The 15116-nt window shown below is 33.9% G+C and overlaps 2 protein-coding genes across 4 annotated transcripts in view; one reads left to right on the top strand and one right to left on the bottom strand.

Moving 5' to 3' along the window:
• The window catches only part of LOC130012511 (ankyrin repeat and death domain-containing protein 1A-like), a 50833-nt gene extending 43181 nt beyond the window's left edge, over positions 1-7652 (top strand). For 2 of the 3 annotated variants that reach the window (XM_056100619.1, XM_056100620.1), the window contains 5 exons: positions 2982-3080; positions 3316-3411; positions 4273-4471; positions 5331-5459; positions 6189-7651. In XM_056100619.1, the coding sequence (XP_055956594.1) occupies positions 2982-3080; positions 3316-3411; positions 4273-4471; positions 5331-5459; positions 6189-6259 (594 nt within the window). In that variant the 3' untranslated portion in view covers positions 6260-7651. Of the gene's footprint in view, positions 1-2981; positions 3081-3315; positions 3412-4272; positions 4472-5330; positions 5460-6188 lie in introns of all 3 variants that reach the window. The other variant, XM_056100618.1, reaches the window with a different exon arrangement.
• Positions 7653-9575: 1923 nt separating this feature from the next.
• Positions 9576-15116, bottom strand: part of LOC126817341 (BDNF/NT-3 growth factors receptor) — a 67899-nt gene continuing 62358 nt past the window's right edge. Inside the window, exon 17 of the mRNA XM_050544223.2 lies at positions 9576-13663. Within this exon, the coding sequence (XP_050400180.2) occupies positions 13478-13663 (186 nt within the window). The 3' untranslated portion in view covers positions 9576-13477. The remainder of the gene's footprint in view (positions 13664-15116) is intronic.

The following is a 15116-nucleotide window of genomic DNA, read 5'->3' as shown; positions in this document are numbered from 1 at the left end:
ATCGTATCTTTGATCATAAGGCCTAGTACCATCTCTTTTAACTAGAACTCGGCAGTCAAAACAGTAGATCAATCAGTACCCAATTAATTAAGCTGTATTCAATAGTCAAACCATATTAATAAGGGATCTTTGATCGACGATTTCTTTGGGGGTCATGGAGAATATTCCACCACCAGCGAAACGTGGTCGTGGTCGCGGTCAAACCACGAACAGTGATATTGTTCCACCATGGTCGACATGGGCGTTAACAGAACATTAAATTAGTAATCATAATAAACACGCAATAGCTAAATGATTCCGCACCCCACCGTATCGTAGCAAAATGAACTGGCTCATCTAAATGGCCACATTTCCAGTGCTCGAATTACTTTTCTTTTACAAATCATCTTATTTCGAGTGCTATTATTATTCCATTTGTTAATATATTTTATTTAAAAAAAATACTAGTAATTTGTGATGCATTATAATACAAATTGTTATTATATTTTATTAAATTTATGAGAGTTTTTAGCATACTGTTGTCTTTTGAAGAATGTTCTCTTTTCTTATACTTAACATCATAAGGTGTTGAATACCGTCGTTTCATTGGTATACCCTATCCTGCAAGGTGTGACCATAACTGATGGGTGACCATAAAATCACCGAATATGTAAAATGATAAATATTTGTTGCATCGACCCAAAACCATGTTTTCGTATTCAGCGCCCCCGAAAACCTCTAAAATGATATATTACACGAGTACCAAGTATAAGAACTCCATTAATTGCCATTTTGGTGGAGGATACAGTCCAGTCGACCCCTGATGCTACAACCTTTGTGCCTAATAAAACATATAAAATGACATTGCACCAGCCGGTTACAAATATACGGTGATAAAAAAAAACGTATATTTGTCATTTTGGTCGCCATTTTGTTAAAACAAAATGGTTGATATTGTCGGATTAATTTTACTGCTACGATTATCATTTCGGTCGCCATTATTAAAAACCAAATGATGGGCATTATCGGATTTACTCTTATGCTGCAATTTTTTGATGTAGCACCCCCAAAACGCATTCAATGACGTTAATAAACACATAACTTATGAAAACTCGAAAATCTGTCATTTTGGCGTCCATTTTGAAAAAAAAGATGGTGGAAATTGTTGGATCAAATTTTTACTACAATTTTCGTCTTCAGCACCCCTGAAAACAATATTCAACGACAAAACAGCAAATAAATGGCTTGGTCGCTATGGGATTTTGTTTTGAAACATACCAAATCTTTAACTTGATTTTTCTCAAAACTTACTTTGGTGAGTTGGATGGCTTTAAGCAGTCACAACTCAGTCAATTTTTGTCCGATTCAAACAAACTATATATCAAATTGAAGGTAATGAGTCGGAGAATGTGAAAATAACAATAACTCAATTTTCAAAATTTCCTCATTCCGACTCAGTATGCCATGGGGGGGGGGGGGGGGGGGTGTCACATATTTTGAACAAGAAATTGTTCCGAAATATAAAACAACTCATAATATTAACTTACTTAATATTATGTATCTGTCTGATGTACTATTTCTTTACTTGAATTTAACTAGAAGTTATAATTTGTAGATTTATCAATGACTCGAAATGGAAGATAAACTAAGGTCTCGTGTACACATTGGCGTCACGTAAAAGATCGCATGACAGTTGGAATTCGATATAAGAGTAATCCGTAGCGCCACTGCCCGCATAACACACTGTATGGAGTATACCCGTCTTCGTTAACCTAGTCGGAACAGAACAGTAGGACGTTAAACCCCATTCATTTAATTTTTTAAATATATTCTGCAATGAAGTCACACACATCGACATTTTAAGCGTGTATCATTCATTAATATTTTACACACACGTTCAATAGATTATTTTGAGAACAAAAGGTGAAATATAAAATATCACACTTCAATAATCCGGTTGTCAAGTTATACAAATCGTTGGCATCAAACACCCAATTAAATATAATACAAGCATTTCAATTATAGATTAAATATTTAACAACATCAGTTACATTAAAAGTGCATATTCGATATCGAATTGTATTTACGCGATCTTGAGCACTTGAATATGTCATGTCAGACAAGGCTGTCGAGAAACTTAGGAAGCAATTACCGGTTTTACGCTCAATCAGAGCTAAATGCGCTTTCATCGACATTTAACTGTCATAGTTCTTTTGGGGATTTTCCGCCCATGACTCTCAAACTGATTTATCTAGTAGCGATATCGTCCTGTACATATAAGATTTATAGATTTTGCTAATGAAAAAAGGTAGATAGCTTCCCGTCTATCTGATTAAAATATGGATCTAAATTTAATCTCGGTTATTTTATAGATGTATTTATATGCTGTTATTTCTCCGGCAAAGATTTTGTAACCGTCGAATGAATATCTCCTCACCATGATATCTCATTAGCTAATGTCTTAAATAACAGTGGCATTATTAAGGAATATCTTGTAAAATAATACAGTCACTGAATAATCAACGTCATCAAATCTCTTCCTTGTATAAAGTCAATCAGATTAAATCAAGATGACATTTTCGCTCCGTTTATTTGACATGGTCTCGCCATGAACATATTTAAGAAAAGTGCGGTCTATGGCTTATTTGACCTCAATTACAAAGAAAATCAAATGTCTGGATAACTAAAGTATTTTGTGGAATTGATTTTGAACCGATCACAACCTGTGCCTTGCCGAGAGGTTCTTAAAAATAAATCAAATTGAAGAATAGTGTACAGCGGAAAAATCCAACATAACGAAATATTGCTTTTATTTAAATTAGATTAATATTGAAGTAAGAATATGAATTCTGGTTTCCTAATCTCTTTGTTTCGTTATAAAGCGAAAACTTAGGTTACAATCATAAAAAGAGATTTGCATTTTTTATCATATTATCGGCCCTTATCGTATTCTCGATACTGTGACAATTGTTTTTAAATAAAAGAAATCATATTTGTTATAGAGATTACAAACTGCCTTACATTTAGCTGTAGAAAATGGTTATTTAGATGTTGTGGAGGTTTTGTTAGCAGGAGGTGCCAGCCTAGAGGCCAGGGAAAAGGTAATGGTCGTTCTAGCTCTAGCTTTGTGGGGGTTTTTTTATTACTGCATACTAAAGTAGATTGTGAATTATGCGCGATTTTCTATTTTCTTAAAGTTAAATTGTTCTTGAAGAATTAGGGGCTGATAAAATTAATAAATGTTTTGTTAGTTTTTTCGTCGAAATATTTTCGGTGTTCGTTCTTTTGATTGCGCATGTGGGAACTATCTGTTTTATATTTTGAATTGTTTTGTAGACTGGTAAAACTCCGTTACAGTTGGCAAGCCGTGGAAGTTTTGTAGCAATAGTTGATATGATTATAAAAGCTGAAAGATATTATGCAATAGCTCGGGTATGTATCATACAAATGTATTGATGATTTCATAATAGGTTCATATTTTACTCTGCATTTCATAATAACTTTTGTTTGTTGACTACGTGTAATGATGTTTCACATAATTAACTGAATCAAATATTGAATTTGGTTGATCTGATGCTTTATTTCGAACAGTGACAGGGCAAGCTTTATGTGATTAAGTGTTTAAGTGTTGGTCCTTTTTTAATTAAGCAGAGTTCGGATGTGACTGATTATGTCCACAGTAGAACGCAAATTCGGCTATATCTGTTGGCTTTGTCTGTAGACTTCAACGAAAACAGATTATTGTCACACAAAAAATAATCGACATATAAAATCCAATGAAATCACCGGTCACTATTATGTGCACTATCATATTATTAATTTGTCAGTTTATATTTATGGAGATTGAATTTAGGATCCATGGAATTACATATCTTATTTTCGTTCCTTTCACACCTACATGTATACACTGCTAACTGTTCATTATAACAGATGGGCTGAGAAGGAGCCTGTAAGTAGATCTATGGAAGGCGAGGGGGCCCCTAAAGAAGTTAATGTTCTAACGTACTTTATGGACTCCTTTTAGTTTGGAGGCCATAATCATTCTTTACGATGAATTTCGGTGAATTGGATACATTGTCACACTCTGCATATTGTGCATAAGTTTGAAAGATCAGGATATACTCAAGAAAGCCCCATTTATAGTCAGTTTTTCAAAAAGGTTGTCTCCTAGAGTTGGTGGGCGCCCACGAGACCAGACTCCGAGATTTCTTACCCCGGTCCATCACGGTGGTCCCTGCATTATAGATGCATATTCATGTATGAATTAATTCTATTTTGTAAAATATATTCAAGGATTATCATGATAGTGATCTGGGTTATGTTGATCCTCACCTCTATCTAAGACGACCAGCTCATCCGTCCGCTCTCCAGATGAAAGATGTCATGTGGAAGCTAGCTACTAAACATCTCAAGCCCACCGACTGGAAAAAACTTGCCGTTCATTGGAAATTTACCCCAGAACATTTAAGGGCAATAGAACACCAGTATACGGGTAAGATAAAGCATTTGATAAATTCATTGTATAAATGCATTATTAACTTCCTCCGCTTCTTGTCCCAGTGCAATAAACTTAGATTTTCTCCATTAGTGATATAAACATGCTTCAATAGTACTGTATGGAAGTGAACATAACTGGTGTTAACAATTGTCATAGGCAGTGCATACACCTGTTCTAAAATACATTATTCTAAAATGCTGAATTGATATCTAAAACGTGTATTGTGCTCTTATTTAAATAGTGCACTGGTCTCTATCATCACTACACCGTTATTGGAAATCCACTACCATATCTGAAAGAAATATTGTAAACTCAAACACGCTATGTTCTCTAGTATGCCTATATTGATATTGGTACTTAATTACCACTTCTGACATATATGATAGGCTTTAATCTTGAATACCGATGATCTCTATCATCTCTATGTTATTATTACTGGGCATGCCATATCTAACCTTGTATGTATTGTGATCTAATCTCAAATACTTTTTTCTGTCATGTCTACTTTGTTTTGGTACTTCACTTAACTACGGCCGTATCTGACCAAATATACTGTGCTCTAATCTCGAATACAAATGGTCTCTACCACCTCTACATTTTTACTGGCCATAGTCTGACATTGTATTCTACTCTTAATCTCGAATACGCTGTTCTGTCATGTTTCCATTGTTTTGGTACTTCACTTAACTAACATATCCGACCAAATATACTGTGGTCTACATGTTTACTGGTCATAATCTTACATTGTATTGTGCTCTAATTTCCAATAGCTATGATCTCTATCATCTCTATGTTGTTAATGGTAATTATTCATTAACCCAGTTTTATCTTTATGTTCTTTCCGTCATTACAGGTACAAATTCATATAAAGAACATGGCTATAGACTGCTGATGATTTGGTTACATGGTATAAGAAAAGATGAAAATGTGATGAAAAAACTATTTGAGGCCCTGGTGGCCACCGACAGGAGACAACTTGCTGGTATAAACATTTTTAAATCTAGTTACTACTGAATATTAAATGTGCTTTTAGAATATTAATTGCATGATCTTATATAAATATGGAAACTTGTTGTGTTCAGTTTGTAATCTCGGGCTATTTTTATCGCCGACGAAACTGTGGAACGCACGACGTGAACACATGTTCGTGGAAGATATAATTTATGCATTTAATACAGATAACGTTCTTTTGTCATTCAAAAAGTTAGAAAAAAGTCCACTTGCTTGTTGATTAACTTTGATTAACAAGTTATTGTTCGCCCACGATTTATTTTTTTGATTTTGTCAAAGTGGTAAATTTGTATATAATCTGACATAGATATCCCAGTAATAGTTAGAGCTATTGTTCTTCGTTAAATACCCCGTCTTCAATATCCCAGCCGGAGCCGAACAGTAGGACGTTAAACCCCTTTCATTCCATTAAATACTGGCATTAAATCGAGGCGGGAAGTCGAGGGCCGGGGCGCAAGAAGACGACGATTTTAAATGCGAGCTGTCGAGGGAGCGAGAAGTGGAGGAAAATAATCTCTAGTATTCTGCACTTCTCGCTCTGGTTCTCCAAGTCTTGTGACCCCGTCGTCGAATTCTCGCACTCTAGACTTCTCGTATGTTGAAATTATAACATGATATCAACCAGCTTCCATATATAATCAACATTAACTGGATTGTCAAGATATATACAGTGACCAACGTCGTCTATTCTATTTTATAGAATCCATCAGAAGAAAAGCAAATCTACAAGCTGAGAAACCATGTTCCCCGTCATTTTGTGCTGTTTCCTAGCTTCATCGGGACAAACCAAGTGGCAAAAGAAGTTATTGTACCCTCATTGCTTTTGAATACGACAACGATGACCTTTGTTCGGGGATCCGCGTAAACTATGCCTGAAGTGTCAGTTTCTTTCTGAAGTAGATGAAGAAAAACAAATGAAAGGCTGTGGTAGATTTGACCTCCACCATAAAAACTCTTATTGGTATAAATAAGGATATGTGTGAAGCCGGTACGTTTGTTATATCGATATACGTAAAGCATCTTCGCCTATACAAAACGCATTCGCAACATGACTATAGTCTATGAGCTTATGGCTTGTGTTGTTTACTTTTCGAATTCATCGATCATCTTCATTTCAAGACATCCATCGAACTGAGTCAACTCTTCTAAAAGGGATATAACTCTTATTTACTGTTGTGTAAAATTGACTTTTTCGTGTCGGGTTGTTAGAAAGTGTTCCTGAGAAATGTACTGACGTTTGAATCTTGTTGATCAAGATTATAGAAATGTAGTTTGGCAGAGTATGTTATCTCCCTTTACCAGTGACCCCGTACAGTGTTGGATTTCGGTACATTTGTTATCTGTTACGTTTTAGATGGCGATTTACTTCAATACCCATTGAAAGGACCGATTTCATTGAAAATAATATTCCATTGTGTTAGATAATAGAGTGGGGGTTTTATGTGTTGTCAATGCATTTGTGATAATAGTGTTGAATATTTATTTAACAATTGTTGAGATATTTGTTTATTTTAAAACTTAAACAAATTCAAGTACAGAATAATTAGTAAATACCAATAGGATAGAAAATTTTACTTCTCTATCACTAATATAAACCCATAATTACGAGAAGGGCTATAAATGTACGACAGTCATATGTTTAGTATGCCGCATTTCTATGGGCATCCTCATACACACTATGCTCAGGGAAAATTTGGGATTATTAGTTAGAGACGGATAAAGAGATAAGAATTAACACTAAAGTGAATGAGATATCTTAGGTGCTCTGTTTCCTCCCAAGTTATTCCCCCTGCTTATTTAGTTATTTTTTTTCTTGTTTCCCTTCTCATCTTGTGGTTTGTCACTTTTGTCCTTGATGTTTAGGATCTATCTAAAGTGTATTGAGACAGTCGTGCATTCAAGTAAAGGACGTTTAGACTTAGCCCAGAGAATACTCTAGTTAGTAATTATGAGTTGTTCCCCCCGCTGGGGTTTTCTATTTCCCTTCTATGATCTCGGTGTTTTTTAATATTATGTGATTGTTGTATTCATTGCTCATTGATGCTCATTTTCTACCCTTTCTTTGTTATATCATGGTTATTTTTCATGGTTGTTTTTTTTAATAATTTAACGACTGACAAATGCCGAATTATGAGAACATTTTACAATTAAAATAATTTATAATATAAAATTGTACTGGGTTGTGTTTGTCCTCGTTGGTCGATCAGCTGCTGTAAAATGACCTCAGCACTGCTTACCGACATGATATACAAAGAAATTCATAAACCCGGAATTTCATTGGTCCACCACATTGGATCGCGATTAACAACTATCTATTAAGAGGATGCATCACTGACAGTTGGAATTCGAAATAAGAGTAGGGCGTAGTGCCACTGTCAGGGAAAAATTTCCCTCACAGTACACTGTATGGCGTATGCCCGTTTTCATTAGCCCAGCCGGAGCAGAACAGTAGAACGTTAAACCGAATTTCATTTCAATTCTCTATTGAGAAGTTAAAGGTCATTAATCGCTAAATCTTAAAGGCTCAATACCACTCTTGTTGTAACTGAATAATCTTTATTCTGGTCAACAAATTGTACTATTTTACAATATTCCAATTAATTGATGATACAAATTTCATCTTAATACACCTAATTTAAAAAATTGGAAAAATTCAAGTAAATGATTTGAAAAGCCTAACGTAAACCTTTTCAAATGTGACTTGGATTTAAAAATATTTTCGAACCCTCTGGACAAGTAAAATAGGATGTAATGGATAATTTACACAAAAAGTAGGACACTTAAACATCTAATACTTAGAATAAGGCTAATATTTATTTACTGGAGCTGTCAAGCCAGCAAGAGTGTTATTGTCCCTTTGGTGGACTTTCGAGGAAAGCAAGACAGTGCAAGGCAAATTGTGTGATCTATGTCCAGCGTTTTTGTGGGGTCTATAATTAATATAAAAACAAACACCAAACAAGCAGTGATGCATCTATCGATTATAATAAATAATGTTATCTTGATTAGAGCTATGTCGCTAAAGTGAATGGTTTAATCCCTAGTGGTGTCTAATAGGTTCATTTTATAATCATTTCCATTAAAAATATTGTAATCTATGTGATCTGAAAAAAAGTAAAAATGTTTATCAAGCGTTTGTGAAATTTCAATAACAACGTTCCGGCACATTTCCGAACTTTTGGATTTATCATGCCCACGATGCTATCTAGAAGAAAAACTTGTTTAATTATAAAAGTTTCTTAATGTATCTTTAAAAGTGTGTGTCGACCCAAACTAATTTGCCATTTCCTGCTTTGCCATCATTTAAGGAGAACAAGAAATTGCCCACGGCCTGTACTTGTAAACTCTATAAGTAACTTTACTTTTTTTGTACCGGTAACAAACAAAAACTCGCATTACTGCCACTTTCTAAAATCTTAAAAGCCAGCGTTTCTGCGTTTTGTAAACTTATGTTTGTTGAAAGAAAAATGTAAACGAAATGCATGTCATCGATCATCTCCCTTGGCATTTAAATGTCAGATCTCTCGTGTAACAACATTTTAATAGTACACGATATTCAATGTATTTTAATATTGATCAGTTATGAAAATCCATGGATATGTGTACAACTAGGACTACTCAGACCAATCAAGTAAACCAAATGCCTAGGATATACATCAATCACGACATCGAAATGTCAATGACTGCACAAGTTCACTGTGGAGGATACCAAATTAAGAAACAAGTATTTTATTAGTTTTCGAGATAACACGTAGTAGGTCCTCTGTCCCGCCCCATCCCACTACTAAAAATTCCTACGCGAAAACGAGTTTTTGAAACAAAATTGATCCATATGTTAGTCCCGAAATGACAATGTATTGAGTGGACGCTAAACAGCATTTTCGTTTAGCGTCCTGATATCTCACTGATAATTTCGTTGAAGTCGAAAAGTTGTTTCATGAGGTCATGAGAGGGTATCTGTTCGAAACGCACTATTCATAAATTAACAATGTATGCAATGTCTGATGGTCCACGTAGCGAAGACTTTATTTTAATAACCGTTTTTAAAGATTCCATGACACTTCAATAGACATAATAATATAAAATATAAACTTGAACAATTTTATTTACAATAAATGTCTGTACAAATCAACAAATATAATAAACAATAGCTGCTCGTTAGGCCCATATGGTCACATGACATGACACAACACAATCTCTAAAACATCATATTCTTCTAATGCAAACAAAAGTAAATCATATCATTTATGTATGTATTTATCTATTTATTTATTTATTGTTATCGATAGTAAATCTACTTGGACGGCCGACATACGACTGGCAAGTACATGTTTACTACTATTAAAGTCTCTGGTCGTCATTTGGGGGATTGTTAATCCTTTACAAACTACAATACTGTTTAAGTTGATTCTCTCCAAGGAATATCAGTCCAAAATTGATTCAGTATTTACTAAGATATGATGAATTGAAAATTTACAATTTACAACATTCGACATCAACTGCGACAGAATATATATAGGATAGAGTCAACACAAGCCAGCGCCATCTGTGATTTTCGATTAAAGCTTTTGATTCGCCTATTTTTAATCAGACTGAATCCAATCTGGGAGAAAACCTAGCGCTGATAGTTTGATTTGAGTTTGTGTTCTTGATTAAATGTTAAATAATCAAATTGAGTAAATTTTAGCATGGATTTAGACGTGAAAAATGAGATGTTAACCGAAACAAGCAATTGACGAACAGCGACTTTCATACATAGGCACTGTGTGTATTCCTACCTTAGATATACTAACTTGACAAGCGCTAAAAACTAAATAAACTTTTCGAGTGATTTAGTACGCCTTGATCATAACTTGTCAAATTACGACAGTATTTTGTATAACGTGCCACAGGGATACTTAATTTGATTTCAATGGGCCCGATATTCGATATAATGACACTCACGGCCCAATTAATTACTGAGGGCGTTATTGATATTGTAATGTCTGAGGTACCATATGGATTACTCTTTACTTTTAAATGTTAACGCTATTCTATTCCGAAAAATAACATCTTACATTATATTTAATATATTTTAAGTTCTTTAGTAAGATCTCTGCCACAGTTTGATATGCTTGTCATTTGGGATAATCGTTATGAACATGTTCGACACATAATTTGTTTTCAAAATTGGCCAAACATTCACGATAAGAATGATTTTGAATTTTTGGCAATCTTTCAGAAATATGTTAAAGTAACATGAGCGGAAATGGACAAAATGATTGGTATAATTTATTTGGAGATGGTAAACTTGTATTCCCTGAGGTAGATCAATTATCATAAATGCTGTAATTTTGGTAGATGTGACTTGTGGCTACATATAGGATTTTCTACTCGTCCTGTTGGGATAATGGATACGGGGTCGACAACATTACTAGAATGTAGTAATAGTTCAATCTATGCAACTTAGAAAAGGGTTCAATGACCACCACTGAAATTAGTTAGAGTACGAGAACGGAAACGAAAATTATAGCAAAAATTTGTGTAAATGTGCTGTTTTTCATAAATTAAATAATCAGAGGTTTCCAATCTCCGTCCATAAGAACTGGTGGATCAACATTGATGATGAATATTGTTTTGTTTCTTTACATTAGAAGTCCATAAAAGTAGCATAAAGTCCGTTAAAGCTCTTCGCCAGTATAAGCCGGAAATATGCCGCATTATTTTAATAAAAATATCGTAAAATAAGAAAGTTATAGATAATACCTCTTTTGTAGATAACGAAAGGAATTTCCTGAAAGCATTTTTAGTACATTTTTGTCTGTACTCCTTCCCTTCATAGTATTTAGTCAATTTATAAATTTTGATGTAAAGATAAAATTAAACTCTGATCATTTTAAATATTTTGATATTTTAGTACTAAAAGGTTCTATATAGACCTATAGACCATAATTGGAAGTCCAGTATCGGATTTTACTCAACGGCGATAACCACTGGCCCTGGTAAATTGCCACTTTTGGTAAAATAACGTTGCCAACCAATAACTACGAATAAAACTGGTTGACAAGTCTGAATTTCGATATAATTATACTCATAGTGATTGCCTCAAGAATTCCAGCAAGTTTGAAAATAAGATCTCAAACATTCTCACCTATAGTATATTTACAATGTTTCAGTGACAGGGGCAGTAACTCAATGTGCGACTCTGAATTTCTCTAGGGTTCACCCTTAACTCCTTGATCTGTACAGTGTTTACAGTGTTTACAAGAATTGTCGAAGGCCTAACGGGGGTGGGGGTAAACCGACAGTGCCGACGACAATATACACTAAGATGAACTGGAGGCGTAAAAAACGTAAGCTTATCACGGTACTTTAATTTCTAAAAAGTAAAATTTACAAAGGAAATCACGTTGGCAAGTATACGACTCAAAACTTGGCCGTAACCATTGTTTAGTTTTCAGCTTTAAACACAACAAAGGCGATTATAATATAATTTACAAAATAATTGAAATTAACAAACACAAGAGCCCACATGGGTTTAATCACCCAGCCGTTGGGTTCGGTTATAAATATATTAGCAACTGGTATCTGTCCAAGCAACAATGTCTACTTTGGCTTACAAGTACGTACGTAAAAGTCAGCATTTCTAGAAACTGTAGCTCAACTGCATTTGAACAAAACTGAATAAGCATAAGCACTACCTAAGCAATATACTTACGTCAGGCTGTTCAAAATAAGAAGACCAAAGTTTCATAATTGTGCCCTAGCAGCAGTACGCCACCATACAACACGTAGGTGTATTCGTATTAATACACTGATTAACCTCGACTCATCACTACACAATAAATAAATAAATAACGTTACACGGTGCTGTCTTTCTAAGCATTGGACGATTTAATTATAATCTTGTCTTTGTTAACCTTTAGGACGACATTTTCATATAAATTATTCATCCCCTCTCCTGTAGACAATTACAATCTAAGTGAGTTAATTCACGAACGCTTTCAATCATAAGTTCACCTTTAGATTAGTGAACTTCGCTATTATCTAAAAAGTAAGTGTATGGTACACCACAGTAAATACAAACTCAATTATTTTATTCAAACGTTTTTAACCAGCTGCTGTGTTGAGATGAACTTAGGATTAATAAATGAGACATATCAGATCAATATTCATATCAAATACACGTTTAATGGCAAATTATCATCTAATTTTGCGTTCTTATGTTCATAATTTGGCAAGTCGGGGTAAATTTAATCTTTACCCCTGCAGAAATGTCACCATTCTGAGAAACATAAAGAAAATAGATGGTTTGAAAATAGAAAGATGGATTTAAAAAAGTTTAGCACTTCACAGTTACAATTGTCCAGCAGTTTCAACCACAATTAAGACATTATTGCAAACAAACATTGACGATATCTTAATGTCCCCATACATGTCAAATTACATAACATTTTTATATTTCGTCTAAAACCGCAGATGACAGAAATGGGATGGCTTTAAAACCTCCACCAAACGGAAACGTCTCCACACGAGACTAGATCGTTCAAAGGGGTGATTCCCTGTTACAAATCTATCAACACATAATTATTCGATTCTCAAGTCTTAACTTAAAAGTCAGCAAACGTTTTCATACTGCTTATATTACGTTCTTTGGTCAAACCAAGTCGTCTTCCATTCAGCAAAAAAAAAATGTAGTTTCCGAGCTAAAAGATCGTAAACCATAATTTCCCCAGGAAAGCAATATATCTAATCATAGCAAACACGCATCCGGTCAAAAAGTCTTATGGCACTTTCACATTTTTTTTCGACAATAAAGACTTATAAACAATTAATGACAAGGGGAGTCGACTAAAAGGAAATGACATGCCAGCCAATTTTTGTGTTCAGGTTTTCGCAAAAACACATACATTGTGAAACACTCGTCATGAAAGTCGTCTGTTGAAAGACGCCGCTGTTCATATTAGATTATCTTTTCCTTGATTACGTCAACAACCATCAAATTATGTCTCAAGCTATGACGTCAATATAATTTGGCTGGGATAGACATAGACTGTCTAAATGTCTATGTATTTCTCTCATTGTCATTCGTTCATGGGGTTGTCTTTTCCAACAACATAACATAACCTTATATACTTCTTCTGGACATCCACGTGGACGCTCCAGTAAGTGACCGTTCTTTATGTACTGAATAACCTGAAATACATGAAACAGGAGAATGTTTAATTAAATAAGTAGTATGAAACAAAATAATGAAAGTTCGCCCTGTAAATAAGACCAAGTAAAGATACATTATTTAAGATTTAGATAAACAGCTGGCTGTTCTAGCTATAATATTTCACAAATTGATAATGCAACATGAATATATTGAAAATTTTATACAAATTACTTTATTCTGATCGAAGTTATGACTGTTTGGAGATCGTCGCAACGGTTCTTGACAGTTTAACATTACATTTCTAAATCTCGCGGGTGTTCAAATTCATTTAAATCTCGGCCATCCGGCGTTTTAGAGAACGGATTATAGGCTTGTCGTGTAAATAAATATCTATATAATAGTTTATATAACATTGGAAGCCAAAAGACCTGCAACAGGAAGATTTAGCTCTTACATTATACATCTTTAAATAAATACAACAAGAAGTGATAATACAAGAAAGAAATTTATTAAAGCTTACCCTGTAAATATGTTTAATATAAAAGATTAACATTAGTAAAATAAGCAATAAATCTATAATACCATATAAACTAATTTAATTAAATAAATGACAATTTTAAGTACTAAAACAATAAAAGAAAATAATTAAAGCCTAGCCTGTAAGAATTCTAGAACTATTTTCTCCGCTTATGTGGCACCATGCTTGTATCGATGTTTGCGTAAATCAAAGTACTGGATACTGCATGTCATGCAAAATATGCGGAAACACAAAAGCAAATTTGTTTTAAATGATTTGTTTTGAAAATAATCTGACATACGCCGATCATTATTTTGAAATCGGAAAATTTTTTACTCAAAATAGAAATTGATGTTAACCTAATTATAGAATGAATGTTAACTACACATTTGCCGCGTAAAACTGGATGTAATGTATTATACATTTTTACGTTTTTAAGGTCTACTTTGTCTTAGAAATAATAAACACCCAAAAAAAAGGAATAATAAATGATAATAATTGAGATTCGAAATGGGTTTTTTTTCTTGTTTCATTGTAATACATAAAAAAGAAATTTGTATAAACATTCATCGTTTATGTCTATTTACACTATTATAGTAAGTGCAGGGGGACTGCACCACACACAAACAGTTACACAAAACAAATTTACGCAATACGCAGAAATCAAAAACAAACATACATATCAGTTTCAGTGAATTATGTTATTAATTAAAGGCGTATAACAATTCTTTGGAACGCTATAATGGTCAAAAATGGGTCTAAAAGCATATATTAATCCATATTCCTGAAGCAATGGCCCGAGAAATCCCTCTCTGGCCATCGCTGGATTGGCTTCTGATACTTGAGCTCTGTTTAAAGCGTAATGGTATTGTTATGCAGTTAGCTATTGGTTGTTAATTGGACTAGCTCTAATCAAACGAAGCACTGCGAGATATTAATGTAACAAAAGTTTATATAATGTGATTTACAGTCAA

The sequence above is a fragment of the Patella vulgata genome, chromosome 4, assembly GCF_932274485.2.
Source record: "Patella vulgata chromosome 4, xgPatVulg1.2, whole genome shotgun sequence".
NCBI lineage: Eukaryota > Metazoa > Mollusca > Gastropoda > Patellidae > Patella > Patella vulgata.
This window is presented reverse-complemented; position numbering and strand designations above follow the sequence as displayed.